This window comes from Leptinotarsa decemlineata, unplaced genomic scaffold (assembly GCF_025532065.1).
Source record: "Leptinotarsa decemlineata unplaced genomic scaffold, Ldec_3_MD MMD2_tig00078346_RagTag_RagTag, whole genome shotgun sequence".
NCBI classification, from domain to species: Eukaryota; Metazoa; Arthropoda; class Insecta; order Coleoptera; family Chrysomelidae; genus Leptinotarsa; species Leptinotarsa decemlineata.
Genome location: NW_027412724.1, coordinates 2,346,963 through 2,362,982, shown reverse-complemented (window position 1 = coordinate 2,362,982; position 16,020 = coordinate 2,346,963). Strand labels below are relative to the sequence as shown.

General features: G+C 38.8%; 1 protein-coding gene across 1 annotated transcript; it reads left to right on the top strand.

Annotated features, from left to right (window-relative positions):
• Positions 1-114: 114 nt before the first annotated feature.
• Positions 115-1,831, top strand: LOC141487033 (uncharacterized). The gene is made up of 2 exons (XM_074185775.1): positions 115-504; positions 568-1,831. Exon 2 carries the CDS (start codon positions 572-574, stop codon positions 1,691-1,693), a length of 1,122 nt encoding a protein of 373 aa, XP_074041876.1. The 5' UTR covers positions 115-504; positions 568-571; the 3' UTR covers positions 1,694-1,831.
• The last annotated feature ends 14,189 nt before the right edge of the window (positions 1,832-16,020 follow it).

Genomic DNA, 16,020 nt, shown 5'->3' with positions numbered 1-16,020 from the left:
TTCAGGAGTGATTTACATGATATTTACACGTTGATGTGCAATAAAGTCGCGCTATCACATAATGATGATAAGCGATTCATCATTCCTAATACCACCAAGACATTACCTTGGGGCCACAACGATATTGAATTCTATCAGACAAGTTCCGAACAAAATTTAAGAATTCTTTTGAATGTACTGAAAGATGAAAACAGTATAAGTGACAAGAAATTAAATTTACTCATTGCCTTATTGGAAGAGCAATCGAGTAATTGAATTTTTTCACTCATTACCTGGTTTGTTCAACAAATTGTAAAATTCATACTTGTCGAATATTTCAAACGAATTATCCTACCCCACTTCCACCCCCACTCCCATTCCCACCCGAAGTGGTAGGGAGCATACGGCTATAAAACATGAGGAGGAGGCCACAGTTCATCATTCGATTGCAGTCTTCCTTCGAAAGAAGCAGCCAACCTGAGATACCTGCCAGCCAACTTAGTTGAAAATTCCAAGCAGCTTGATGTAAGTACACACTTCCATACTATTTATATTATATTGTCTAATATTTTCATTTTCTCTTTCTAGAATCATGTCTTTTCTGAGGAATGCTCTGATGACCCCGATTACTACTCTCAGTGAGAGACAGTTGGAGGATGTAGAGCGGAGGAGGGTGGTTGTCCTACAGGACATCATGGTACAACCACCAGCTGCAACACCAGCTGCAGCTCCCATTCCACCACCGGGGATGACTTCCACCCAGGAAGTGGCGACTCCCATTCCACCACCGGGGATGACTTCCACCCAGGAAGTGGCGGCTCCTGACTTGAAGTTCTTTTTCGAGGACTTCAAACCAACCCCCGAGGAGGAGGAGATTGACCCCCCACCAACTTTGTCGACATTCAGTGGACCAACTTCTTCGTCAGCACCCCAAATTGAAGATTTACTGAATGTCTACAACCCGGACCTGGACGAGTCTCTGGCGGATTTATCGCATCTTCAAAGCTTCTTATCGCCCATCGAACCATTATCCCCCATCGATTCAGGGGATGAGTTCGAGAAACCGGTGAAGAGGGCCAAGAAGATGAAGAAGTCCGCACCTGTGAAGAAGTCCGCACCTGTGAAGAAGTCCGCACCTGTGAAGGCATCCAAAGCCAAAGGTGGGAGGGGTGGTAAGTTGAGTGCTTTTCGCAAAAAGTGTGAAAAGAACTCACCTTACGGTGGTTGGCCTACAGCACCCCTTCCAGTGATGGAGGTGCAGAACTTGGTGGAAGTCGTCGCCCAGGTCCATCGGGATGCGTCACCCCCTCCAGCCACCCCCCAGGTCCATCGGAATGCGTCACCCCCTCCAGTCACCCCCCAGGTACGTGTTGAGCATTCCGAACAAGAGGTTGGCCCGGAAAATGTCCTTTCACAGACTGTGGTAGAGGGTAATAAACTCAAAGAGTCTATTACCTATGCACAGTCTGTGAAAAAGAGATATTTGAGGGAAAAGAAGGTTGTGGATGGTTCTGATTCCAGAAAAAGGGCCTTGATGGCGGATATTTCCACCATCGAGGCCCAGAAACTGGAATTAGAGAAGCGACTCTCTTTGCTTAGGGCGAAACTTCAAGAAGAAGATTCGCAACAAGGAAAGAGTTTGGCTTACATCCAAAAATATGGACCTCTTGTTCAGGAATGGGATGCCATGTGCCAGGGGTTCCTTAATACCTAACCCCTTTTGTAAATATATTTTTGTTTAGTTTAAGTTAGATGTATGTTTAGAATAAAAAAATTGTAATTTTAGGAATATAATAAAAACTTGCATGTTAATTTTAAGGTTATGAATGAAAAAATAAAATAAGGAATATTGGAGTGCATATCTATTTTGGTTGTTGCACACAAAATACTGCGTGGTTGGGGCAGTATTTATTCCTTCATTCTAGTCATTTTCTAGTCACATGTAGTATATAGAATAAAATTAGTTAAATAGAATAATTGTATAGAATTTCCATCATTTGAAAGTGTGTGAATTGTAAAATAGTTATTTTTTCTAGAGAATAAATAAAGGTGATTCTAGTAATGCTCTGAGTATAATTCCAAAACCTTTTGACACTTCTCTCATCATTACTTCTCTCAACATTATTCAAACAAATTTCATTTATGTGAATGTGTTAAAATGAAATCATGAATCTAATGAATATTATATTGGATTTATTCCCCAATTCTCACATCAATACTTGAATAAATAACCTAGTGGGTCTTTATTTTTCACATATTCCCCTTCCCTTACTCTACCCCACTTTCTTCAAATCATATAAATAAGATTGTATTCTCAATATTCTTCAACTTGTTCGTTCATCATGAATCAAGCAACACCAATTATTCGGGAAGCTGATTCCACCAGTGAACCTCATTTTGCCCCACCAGAGAATTGGTCCTATGGTGACATTCAAGTTGCTGTAGTTGATTCAACATCTCCCGATGATGAATTCGATGGGTATTCAGATACAACAATAGAGCTGAATGAAGAACAAGATGTAACCTCAGACGAAGATGAGTTTGAACATGATGAATTTGCCAGCCCAGAACTTGTGGATCAACTGTGGCTTGAAGATCATCAAATCGCTCCCCCAAATATCATCGTGGTGGTTGATTCTCCCGAACCTGACATCATCATTATAGATGATGATGATGATGATCAGGTAGGTTAGGTTAGGTTTTCCTCGGAGTGCACATAGTACCTGGTTGGTGCACACGGAATGCTGCGTGGGTGGGGCAGCATTCAACCTAACCACTCTATTTGGTGGTAGTGAAAAAAATAGGGCTATATCGGTACACCCTTGCGGTGAAACGTTAGTTGTTTCGCTATAAAATGAACTAATTAGAAAATGGAAACAGTTAATCATTATCTTTGAATATCTTTGGAACATTATTTCAATAATGTTGATAAAAATTCGTATCATAAAGAAATTTCAAGCAATGTATATTCGGATAAGTAACGAAGGGAAAGGTTGTATAGGCGATCGCGAAGCGATCGCTCAGCAGGCCGCTTCGCGGCCTGGGGCGCTCAACATCCGCCACTTGCATCCGGCCCGGATGCAAGTAAATCGTATCATAAAGAAATTTCAAGCAATGTATATTCGGATAAGTAACGAAGGGAAAGGTTGTATAGGCGATCGCGAAGCGATCGCTCAGCAGGCCGCTTCGCGGCCTGGGGCGCTCAACATCCACCACTTGCATCCGGGGCGCGTTTTTTGCGACCCCCACCTCCCCCCCACTCCGCCTCCCACTATACCCCCTCCTGTGCAAGAGTATAAATGTAGGAGTTCCTCAATGTAATCTTCAGTTGAGTAGCTATCGTCAGCATGTCAACATACCAGGAAGCCGATTCCACGACCGGACCCCAGGCGGAAGAACCTACAGCGCCACTCCCGGATCTTCAGTTGGAGGATTCCGATATGGAGAATCCAGATATGGAGGCCGATTCAACCACCACGCCTCATCACCCTTCCACATCTTCGGTCCAGGTACTGCATGTGACCAGTACCGAAGACCACTCCGAAGACTCTTGCAGCTCGGATGATGATGATGACGATCTCTGGGACGACGACGCATTTGCGGAGGAAATGGCGTTTTCTGAGGGTTCGGTGATGTGGCAGTACTTCCCCCGACCCGATGACAGCGACGACGACGACGACTTGTAATCCTTTCCTTTTTTTTCCCTATTTTTTTCCCTATTTCACCCATCCTTTATCCTTCCTCGGAGTACACATTTTGTTTGGTTGGTGTACACGAGACACTGCGTGGTTGGGGCAGTGTCTACCTCCCTCTCTCCTTTCCACCTTTGAAATAAATATTCTGAATTACAATACCAATTACTCTTATTGACTACTCTGAATAAACACCCCTCGAATTTGAAATATTGTCTTATGAAAACTATATTTCCAAATCTTGACATGAATTCTGCAATTGTTCAGATAAGAGAGAGCTAGTATGTTATCAAACAGATTCAAATCCACTCGGACGCTTAAACAATCATTTTTCAATGTGATTTATTTTACAAAGATAAGATATTCAGAGAACTTACATATTCTATAACACATTTGTGCATACCTCATATGTATATGGATGTACATTTTAGACGTATATCCATATATTACAAACTACTCTTCGTATGATTATGTGACACTCAAAATATTCTATTTCTTTGACTGAGTGATCAATCTTATTATTAGATATCTACACTTTGTTTGTAGCTCTGAAAAGAGCTGTATTTTTGTTGACCCGAAAGTCCACGGTAACTGCTCCGCAGATGGGGTGTTGTTGCAATCTCATTATGAGATATCTACTCTTTGTTTAAATAATGTAGCCCTGAAAAGGGCTGTTTTTTTTGTTGACCCGAAGGTCCACGGTTACATCTCCAGAGGTGGGGTGTTGTTACATATGATACAGACGGCTATTCTCCTGAAGTTGGTCAAAGGCCTATCACATGCTTTACACCATGTTTGCCCCATCTCCATGAAGCGGGCGGTGTAATGAATGTCGACGTGCTCATAATACCCTCCATTGTTATTCCGCACAGAATAAAAGCGGAAGCAACACCAACACAACTTCTCTATTTCACCGTCAATCGTTTTGATCCTGACATGGCTATCCGTTACACAATACAAATCTAACGGATCATCCAATGTCTCAGTGATATTCAACCACTCAACATTGCCAATAACTACTCCGCTGTCGTCAGTCTCGTGAGTCGAATCTGTTGCGATACCTTCATCTTCTTCTTCAACAAGACCTTCTTCATCATCATCAATGTCTAAATCCCCAACACCTTGCTCAATTGCCTCATCGTCTTCGATATTTAAGCCACCTTCTGCACCTTGCTCATTCACCTCATACTGCATATCTCCACCATCATTTTCTTCGTCAACACCCACTATCCGTCCAACGTCTTCAAACTCTTCCACCAGCTCATGGTTATTAATATCTCTCTGAGATAATAATGCTAACACAGCAGCTCTCTGGGCAGACATATTAATGTATTCTTGTGGTGATACTTGAATACTGACTGAAGTTTACAATCACTCACCGATTTTTATATGATTTTTGACAGTGGTGGTGGTAGCTCCCTCCACTCTACCCCACTCTTCACGGTACCTGTTTATAAGAGGGAAACATGGGAGCGTGAGAGTGTAGTTAAATTCATCGATTGAATATTTGTACATCTATCAGTGAATATGTCTTTCCCTAAAGAGTGGGATACAAAACCGACAATACGCGGCTTTCCAATCAAAATTGGCAAACATATAGTGTGTTACAACTGCCATGGGTATTGGCCTGAAACATATATCAACCCATGTACCGGCCTGTGTCGTAGATGTGTTGTGGCAAGGAATCCAGACCCACTTCGGAAGAGGATAAATGGTTCAACTCTAGAAGTAAGTGACTACCGCCAGCAGTGCAGAGAATGTTCGAAAGAGATTATGTGTAATAATATGGGCATTTCAAGGAATATATGCATAAATTGTGTAGCGACTTGCGATACATTAGTCCAGCGATGTCTACAATGTGGTGAATATAGTGTGGATTGTTGGAACAATTTATGCAGTGCTTGTAGAAATGATTGGCAATTGTGTGAGAATGTCGGCCAATTTCACCCCAACAGAGATGTCCACTTTCGAGAGTGCTGGTGTCTAACCCATGAAGAGCGGATAGAGAGGATTCATGGAAATCTTATGCTAACATACACATCTTGAAGTGATTTCAATATGTTGAATTTATGAAAAATAAAACCAATAGTTTACATATTACTTGCATCATTTCTAAGGTTATTATTCTATTTAGTTTTTAATAAATAAAACAATTTTAATACACTATTTTTTTATTTTTTATCTAATATTGAGTACAATCATGATAATGTCATTACACTAAAGAATTTTCATCGATCCATGAGTTGTGATCTTCAGAGAACCCCAGCCACTTTACATAGAGGCGATGTCCTTTTCTTTTTAAAACTCGCTCCACCAAATACGTATTGGGATCTTTCGTTTTATTCAACTCCAGCCCATAAAAACAGCCTTTGATTGGTTGCCCATTCACATCTTCTAATGCATAAGTTATAGGTTCTGTATTATTAACTTTCACAACTTTGAATATTTCAGCTGTAAAATTTGCTGTATAACCTTTATCGAATGCATTTTTATATTTGCTGATTCGAACACTATCCCCAATTTTAAACGTATTTTTTTTACGTTTCACATGTGGACTCTTAGATTCGGCATACATTGACAATTTAGTAGACTGTTTCACATCTGCAGGTTTCATACCAATCGTACGATGAACTTTGTTGTTATACTGACGAGTAATTCTAGGAAGAATGTTCAACCACTTGTAATGACCTTGAAGTGAAAACTCCTTATAAAGCCAACTCTTCAATGTTCTGATTACTCGTTCTGCAATTGCAGCTTTTTTTGTGCTGAATGTTGAGTAATGATTGATGCTGTGTTTCTTCATTAACGATGAGAATTTCGAATTATAGAACTCAGTACCATGATCAGATTGTAAATTTTTTGGAGTATATTTAGCATCTTTCAACACGCTTGCCATAGCTGCAGTAACTGAATCACCAGTTTTATTCTTCAACGGCCTTGACCATACAAACTTTGAATAACAGTTGATAACTATAAGGATGTACCTACATCCCTCATTTTCTTTAGAATATGGTTGCATTTCCATCAAATCCATCTGCCACAAGTCAGAAAAACCCTTTATTATTGTCTTCCGACGGGGGAAATTTCGACGCGCCGGCTTGTGTATTTCTTTCACAACCTGCCATTTTGCATTACTCATATTACTGCTCTAAGACTTCTTCAAGATGATAAAATTGAGGAATCACTTTTCTACTGTTCAGGTGTAAGTGTAACGATTGACTATTAAACTTCAATGACTCGCTCAGTAAAAGTATCAACCAACTTAGCTATTACGTCAGTTCGCTTTTCCACATTACTCAATTGATCAGCTAATGCAGAAGTGATGAGTGCATTTTTGTCAATGATTATTTGCATCTCATTATGTTTTGAATCAATATGTTTTCCGATGTTACGTAGCGTTGATGCAATGAATTCTTGGAAATACTTCAGAGTTGTCTCATTGACTTTTCTAATGTGATCGTCAACATATCCTTTAGTAACAGAATCTTTACTGTCTACAGGTTCACCAACATTTTGAAACCGCTTATTCTGAATATCATAATCACCATTTGGTGTGAGAATGAATCCAACACCAGATCTTCCAACTATTGGTTTACTAACACCACCTCTTCTACGACCAAATTTATCAATTGTGGTATGCATAGTTAGATCGTTTGTGATCGACTGAGCCAGTTTCACACATCATATTCATGATATTGCGATCAATAGACTAATCCTTCTTCACGTAATTCCTCAATTATGGCTAATATTTCATTATCATGTCCGGTATGTCCAGCCAGTCGTGAACTCCAAAGTAGTCGAAGGCGATCAATCAATTCTTCGAGTTCATTCCAATAAACATAATCTGTATGCTTATTTCTGATATATTTTTTCTGGGTGGGTATTTTGATCATGCCAGCACCTTCTCTACTAGGGTTTCCATTGGATAATAATGGTAGGATTATTTCTCTATATTTCTTCCAATTATTCGATAGAAGACCTTGTTTTCTCTCATTGTATTTATATGCAGCCTTTGTTAATTTGAGTATATCACCATATGTGGTCATATCGGAAGAGGGGATATTTCTCGATGGTACTTTCATGAATATCAAGTTATATAGTTTTGGAGTGCCCTGATAAGAGCCAATAGTTTTACCATTTTTCATAAACACAATTTTCTCATCGATAAATTCCACATCAGCTACTCCCATTTGTAAATTTCCCGTTTCAGTGTTCATGTGTACTCCAAAGACTGTATCGTAAGAGGGATTTCCTGATAGTAACTTTTTTATATGCTTTTGTACTTCATCACCATCATCGAATACATTAGGTGATTGTGAATCTAAAGTTGTCAATTGAGAGGTTTGAAGATCCTTCGAGGAAGCCCCTTCAAATTTCGGTTTCCACTCACTTTCAATTATAGTTTTGGCTGTTAATGGTGTAGCAGGCTTTGTTTTCTGCATCACTTGATTCATTTGAGATGCTCCTTCAGTATTGGCAGATATTACTTTCAAAGGTGTTATTATTGGCTCATAGATCCTCTCGAGTGCTGATTGATCACCTAGACGACTACTTTTGATATAATTGAATTTCTTCCGAACGGCATCCGTTGCTTCAATTAACTTTCTTTTTAAACATATTTCATCATCATTTTTTCCCTCCATAATTCACTCCAAGAATTTGTATAATGAAGTGTTATCTCCACTATCTAGCACTCAAGTGATTCAATTCTTCAAGAACGTCAAGGATATATGAAAGCGTCGAATCCTTTTCGATAACGTCCATTTACCACTTCTCGATCCTTATCAATTACTAAAAATCCATATTTATCTTCCCAACATCTCGCACACATATCTTGAAATTGCTTATATGTTACATCTGGTGATACATGGTCGGAAAAAATATGATTGAGATTCATATCATCTTGTTTGAACATTACGATAAAATTTGCATTATCTCGTATCAATTGTTTCGGAACTCGTGAATATGTTTGGGCTAAATAGAAACAATCCACATTTTTATGACGACCCATACTGAAATATGATCGTATAACATCCTGTTTCTCGCACATAACATCATCAAAAATGAATATCGAATCAGGTTTGGCGTCTGAAGGCTCTACTATTTCACCTGCATTATTGGCAAAAGTGTAAAAACCCAACCCTTCGATTGGAGATAATACTTCACGTAAATACTCGTATTTAGGTTGATAAAGAGACTTTGAATAAAGATAAACATTTGCGAATCGTAATCCTAGAGGATGCGTTAGCAAAGAAATCATAACATTTGTCTTGCCACAGTTAGAAGGTCCAATAATCAGGCCGCGAATAGAAAGTGGAAGTAAAGATCCGTGACGTTGTTTGACACCGCTTCCCGATCCACCACCCACTTTTTCATCGAAATTATCGATGGAAAATTGCTGCTTCTGCTTCAATATGCGCATTGTATGACAGTTGGAGACTATATAAGCAGGGTTCCACATCGATTCCTTTATTTAAATAGGGGTTATGAGTCGATGCAGATCTACTGAATTGCATTCAAATAAAACTGGTAGAGGATTGATCAATTCCCTCATCAATAATCTACCATTTGAATTACACTTACCTGGCTATCAGTATTGCGGTCCGGGCACCAAATTGCAGAAAAGATTGTTGAGAGGTGATTCGGGTGTCAATCAGCTGGATTTTGCATGCAAAAAACACGATATTGCATATTCACAGAACCCTGATAATCTTGCAGCTAGACACATAGCGGATAAGGAGCTTGCAGAAAGTGCTTGGAATCGTGTCAAAGCAAAAGACGCTACTATTGGAGAAAAAGGAGCTGCTTGGCTAGTTACGAATATAATGAAAGGGAAACGCCGATTTGGTATGGGTTGTGACTCATCTCCCAAGCAGTCACACATTCCGAAGAAAAAGCGTTCTATTAAGAAAAAAAAAGTTAAAAAAATATTGAAAGCTTCTAAGGTGATAGCTTTTGGTTCTGGGATCGTTCAGAAAGTGCGTGATGTTCTACACAAAGCGGGTGGAAGTGAATTTGTTGTCAAAAATTCTAAAAGAGCAGCTGAAATTGCACTCAAAGCAGCACGCAAATATATGAGGGCTGCAGGTGGGAAAAAGAAAATTCGCACACCGCGAATCATACCGATTCCTAAAATTGGTGGAATACTACCACTCATTCCAATTTTTGCTGGTTTATCAGCACTAGGTAGTTTAGCCGGTGCTACTGCTGGTATAACGAAAGCAGTTCAAGCAGCAAAAGCGAGTAGGGAGCAGTTGAGTGAGACAAATCGCCATAATAAACACATGGAGGCAATTGCTATAGGTAAACAAGGAAGTGGTATCTACTTGAAGCCTTACCGCAAAGAATTAGGAGTCTATTTGAAACCTCAAAATTCAAAAAACTCATAAATTTGCTACCTAAAAGAGCTCTCTCCAATATCGACCTCAACTATTACGCTAAGAAAATGACGATTCCATATTTTCGGGGGGTATATATGCGTGACGATTTACCAAAATCAGGACCACTCCGTTATGAATCTGCCATAGTAAATTTGGATAGTCGACATGGTCAAGGGACACATTGGGTAGCATATAGAAAAAGGGGAACTTCGATAAAATATTTTGATAGTTTTGGCGATTTACCCCCTCCCAAAGAACTGATTCACTATTTTTATATGGGTTCGAATCCTATCAATACTATCACATATAACTATAAGCGTGAACAACGATTCAACACAGTATGGTGTGGCCATTTGTGTTTGAAGTTTCTTCAGAACAAGACATGGAGTTAACACCAGTACAGGATAGGGAGAGTATCAAGAGGATGACTCATTCATTGATCGCATATTCCAGAGTACGCACTTTACAAAAAATGAGTAAAGAACAGATCGCTGATATGCCGAAAGAGGTGTTGATTGGGTGTGCATCACATGAAATTGGATCTGTATGGGATAAGTTACCACAAAACCTACAAAATGATATTGATGTCTTGAAGTATCAGTACTGTCAAGAGCATTACAATGATTCCAGCGGTAGCAGTAGTAATTCCGATATGAATGATGGTCCACCTACAAGAAAAATTTTTTGTTGTTATTGTAAAGTGAATGATGTGAATGTAGTCACACATAATGATATGGATAGACCACCGAAAAAGCGACGATTGGTCCACAATTTCTGCTGTCAGCAATAAAAAGACATGAATCATCGAAAATTCGTCAGTCATGTCACGCACGTTTTCATTGTCGGGATTCTCTAGCGAGTTTAAATCTGTTTTAAAATCTGTTTTTCCGTTAATCAGCTGCCGCCCCCAAACGAACGACAACTCTCAGAAGTTGAGAAACTTGTGCGAGCTAAGGACTAACGAGGTCTTACCTTTTAACGTGTGATTCCTAACACGGACCAACTTCTACCCACCCATCGAATTGGATACCAATAGTAATTATGGTCTGGGATTACATGGTTTCTACTCCTACAATTCCATATTCAATGTAGATGCTAAGAATAATGTTATCGGCTATTCGAAGACAATTATCTCACCCCCCACTATTATAAAAATTCCACCTGGGGCATATGAAATTGATGAAATTAATAAGGTGATTCAAAGATTCATGAAATCCAAAGAAGTGCAACTAGAAAATGGAATTGAAGAAAATATCGACGAAGTATTTCTCCTACGTGCAAACAACAACACTCTGAAATGTGAAATGCGATCGAAATATTACATTCATCTCAAACATGAAAACAGCATTGCTGAACTTCTAGGGTTCGATGACAATGTTTTCAATTGTGGTGAAATACATGAATCAACATTGCCCGTGAATATCAATAAGGTGAGGATTATTCGTGTGGATTGTAATGTCACAGCTGGAGCATATTCGAATGGCGATGAAATCCATAGCATCTTTGAATTTGATATTGATGTAGAGCCCGGTTACAAACTCACCAAGGAGCCACAAAATATTATTTATATGCCAATCCGACCTGGTGGTCGTCAGTACCTCGACAATATCACTCTTCGCATATTGGATGATAATGGTAATCTGATCAATTTCAATGGTGAAAAAATAATAGTCAAATTGGAATTGATAAAGCTATAATAATCATCATTTCTCATATATTTATTCACAACATCGACAACAGTCATTAGTAACAATCATCGTTCCTCATACGTTGATTCAGAACATCGATGACTGTCATTAGTGTATCATAAAGAAAATGAGTAAAGGAAGCATCGATAAGTTTGGTCGCAGAAGTAAGGCAGTTTCAAATACTGTTTTGCGTGGGCAGCCTGGAGTTGGTTTCAAATTAACAACCGATGGAAACTTTGATATGGAAAATAAACGTTTGAAAAATATAGCAGAGCCTGAAGAGAGTACGGATTGTGTTAATCGAGGATATGTCGGTTTTTACATCTCAAAGATGAGAGGAGAATTAGATACTGATATTGACAAAATTAATTTGAAATTAGATGGAGTAGAAAAATATTCCGTATCAGTGAGGGAAGATCTCATTACGCTTGGACTGAAATTAGTAGAATTTGTAAAAAAGTATGAGCATATGGATAAGGATATCAAATCGCTGCAATCTGATTTGAAAAAACAACCCTCGATAAGCATTCAAACGATCGAGCAAAAACGATGGTGAGCGATGATCATCTGTGAAAAAAGTCAATAAAAAGCTGAAGTTGATCAAATTGTTACTCAGTATTTGTTACTTCCTAACGCTGAGCAGGTGATATTCATTGATGGAACTATAAATTCTGCGATTATCGTTTCTAAAAATGGGGTTGTGCTTCAATAGTCAGCGATTGCCGCAGCTGCAGCAGTTGAGTCAGCATAATGTATTTGGTGGAGGCTATGATCATGTGCATTTAAAGAAGCGAAAATCCAGCAGTCGATTCATTCCACGTATATCTGCCAAACGGTCAAGATATAGAATAAGTGCTAGTAGCCTGAACTTTCTCAAATCTATTGGCTTGAAGGTGCGATATAAAAAATAGTAATAACATGGCGACAATCACCACAAGTGATAAATTGGAAGTGTTCGAGGAGCCCATGTTCGACCATTCCCTCATCAGCCTTCATGAGCATACATATAAGCCGTATGGTTCACCATATTACAAAAATTCAGATGAAATACGAATTCCAATCAATTATCAAGATCTCATACTCGATATTGCAGATAGTTACATTTATATCGAGGGGAAGTTCACACCATCTGATGCCACAAAGCGGTGCTACCTATCCAATAATGCTCTCGCCTTTCTCTTCGACGAAATTCGCTATGAAATGGGTGGTGAGCAAGTGGTTGTTGTTCGAAAACCCGGCATAACTACCACAATGAAAACGATGATATCATTCGGAAAAACGCATGCAAATTCGCTACTACCGATAGGATGGGGACTCGATGTGAATAAACAAGATATATTCGATCCCGTTAGCAATGTATTTAGTGGTAAATTACCCTTGAAGTATCTCATGGGTTTTGCTGAAGATTACAATAAGGGGATAATGAATGTGAAGCAGGAGCTCATTTTGATTATAGCTCGCTCATTCAAAAATTCATTCATTGGGGAAGTCGATGCAGATTTGGAAATCAATAAAATAGAATGGAGAATCAGGCACATTGTGCCGGAAGATCGACAGAAACTGAAACTATTGAATCGCATAAATAAAAATGGTAATAATGCTAAAGTGAAGGTGGCTTATCGTATGTGGGACCTTTATGAATTACCCACACTTCGTGATACATCCTCGGATATATGGGCGGTGAAGACAACCAGCAGCCTCGAAAGACCACGATATATCATCATCGGCTTTCAAAACACCGACCAATCCGAAAATATGTCAAAAGATGTAACGAAATTCACACATGTGAATATTAATAATATTCGACTATCTCTGAACTCTGAAGTATACCCATATGAGCGTTGGAATCTGGATTTCGACAAGAAGTTAGACTCATCAGCTTACTATGCATATGAAAACTTCCAACGTAGCTACTATTATAAAACTATGAGTGAACCGATGATGGATATTGGTAGCTTTCGCAACAACCCACTATTCATTATCGACTGCTCCCATCAACCCGAAGCTATGAAGTCATCCACTGTCGACATCAAAATAGAATTCGAAACACGCAAGGTGAAGTTTCCAGCAAACACCAAAGTATATGCACTCATCCTCCACGATGCTGTTCTATCATATAATGCTCTTAATGGCTCTGTTCAAACTGGATTGTAATAAGATTGACATGTAATATGCTATGAAATATTCGATATTGATGAATAATAAAACACTCAATAATTATGTTATATCTTTTATTCACCAAACAATTAGATACAAACAAATATGGATTGAAACATTATTTTATTCACAAACATATACAACAGATTTCAAATATTTACAACACCATCATTTATCGCTTCTTCCAGTTGCGGGTTGGGACTCTGTGGTTCCAATTGATATTTCTCTATGATATTTTGCGGTAGGTAGGTGCATATGTCTTGAAGAAAATGTTTCAAGTCTGCTTCAATTATTAACTCACAGAACTCATCCAAATTTCTACTCCCATATGAATATTTATGACACAATGCCACACCGAGTTCATACTTCTCACTAAGCTCCAAAAGTTTTCGCACCTCTTCAGCATCGTAACATACACTCAAATCATAATTTGATGAATGTAGAGCATCAAAACTCAGATCAGCCATCTCCCAAGCCATTTTTCTTATGGCGGAATCCAAATCCACTGCTTCCGGCCACTCTTGGGCTGAATATTGCATCCACATATTTATAGAATGGTGAGTTCTGGAAATTCATAAATGGCATTCATTAGTTTGCAAATAATATAAAAAAAAATACTCACTTGAAATCTGACTATGTCTATGAAGTGACCAAGTTGATACATATTTTATATTAATCTACCATATTTTCACTATTTACAAAAAAAAATCATAATTTCAAAATGTTCAATCTAAAGCATTGAATTTCATCAATGATCGGGTTTTAGCACCAGGATAATCCTGCGAACTTTGACCCATATAAGTAAGTGTGAATTTGGCTTTGGATGAATTCACTTCACGAATGAAGTCTTCTGGTAATTGCTCTGTGACACGTTTTGGAAGCCATGCTTTAAAAGGAGTATCACTTTCCTCATCCAATAAAACTACTTGAATTGATTTACCATATCGTGTGGAATACATTGACATTTTTTCAATTTTATATTCTTTATCAATAACCAGAGCGTTTATAGGTTTCTGCTCTAAAGCTTCACTTTGTTGAATTATAGAAAAATTAATTTTTTCAATGTCAAATTTCAAATTATCCATATTCATAAATATAGTGAAATTACGGTTAATTAAAATAAAATATATATTCACCTCACTGACGAAAACGCCCTCTCGGATGGGTTGATACTCGTTGTCTTCACTTTGGAATTCGACAAGTACTTCTGTTTACCTATTTGGGTATTTTAGAGTGTCTAAACTGAATGTGGAAGCATGATATTCTGAACTTATATAGGAATTACCAACAAGGGAGGGGGCAACGCCGAACCCCACTGTTCAAGGTTATATTCTGTGCACGTCACGATTTCATTCAAGGTCAACATGCAATGCCACAGAGCAAGCTCAAGGTAGTCGAAGTGTCGAACGTCAAGGTCAAACCCCACACTCAAGGTAAAACACCGCATTCAATCTCATACTATGTGTACGACGTTCAAGGTTAGGTGACGTCATACGATATTCTGAACTTATATAGGAATTACCAACAAGGGAGGGGACAACGCCGAACGCCCACTGTTCAAGGTTATATTCTGTACACGTCACGATTTCATTCAAGGTCAACATTCAATGCCATGGAGCAAGCTCGAGGTAGTCGAAGTGTCGAACGTCAAGGTCAAACCCCACACTCAAGGTCAAACACCGCATTCAGGCTCATACTACGTGTACGACGTTCAAGGTTAGGTGACGTCATTCAAGGTCGTGTGACGTCTCAAGGTTAAAAGGGGTGGGGGGAGGCGTTCAGTCGGCATTAGCACCCTACTCACGACCTGCACAAGGGTACACACACTGTGAGGAGGGATTTGAGAAATTTATGATGACAATGGCTACCAACAGTTGCCACTTATTCCACCACCTGTTACAAATACCGAGACACGTGCAAAAACAACGAAGCAATCCTTACCTCAACTCCCTCGTTGGTCAGAAGATACATCCAGCATGAAAGAAAATGATTTCATAAAACATATGGAGTTTCTCATTTCATCAGAAGTTAAGAAATATTAAAGTATTTGCTAGATACTTGATTTGTTTATATTATAGGTAATAAACCAATAAACTTTTTTGACATGCTAGTGGATGAAAATTT

Bases quoted from the DNA above. Each gene is read 5' to 3' on its own strand.
- LOC141487033 (XM_074185775.1), top strand. From the start codon at position 572: ATGTCTTTTCTGAGGAATGCTCTGATGACCCCGATTACTACTCTCAGT.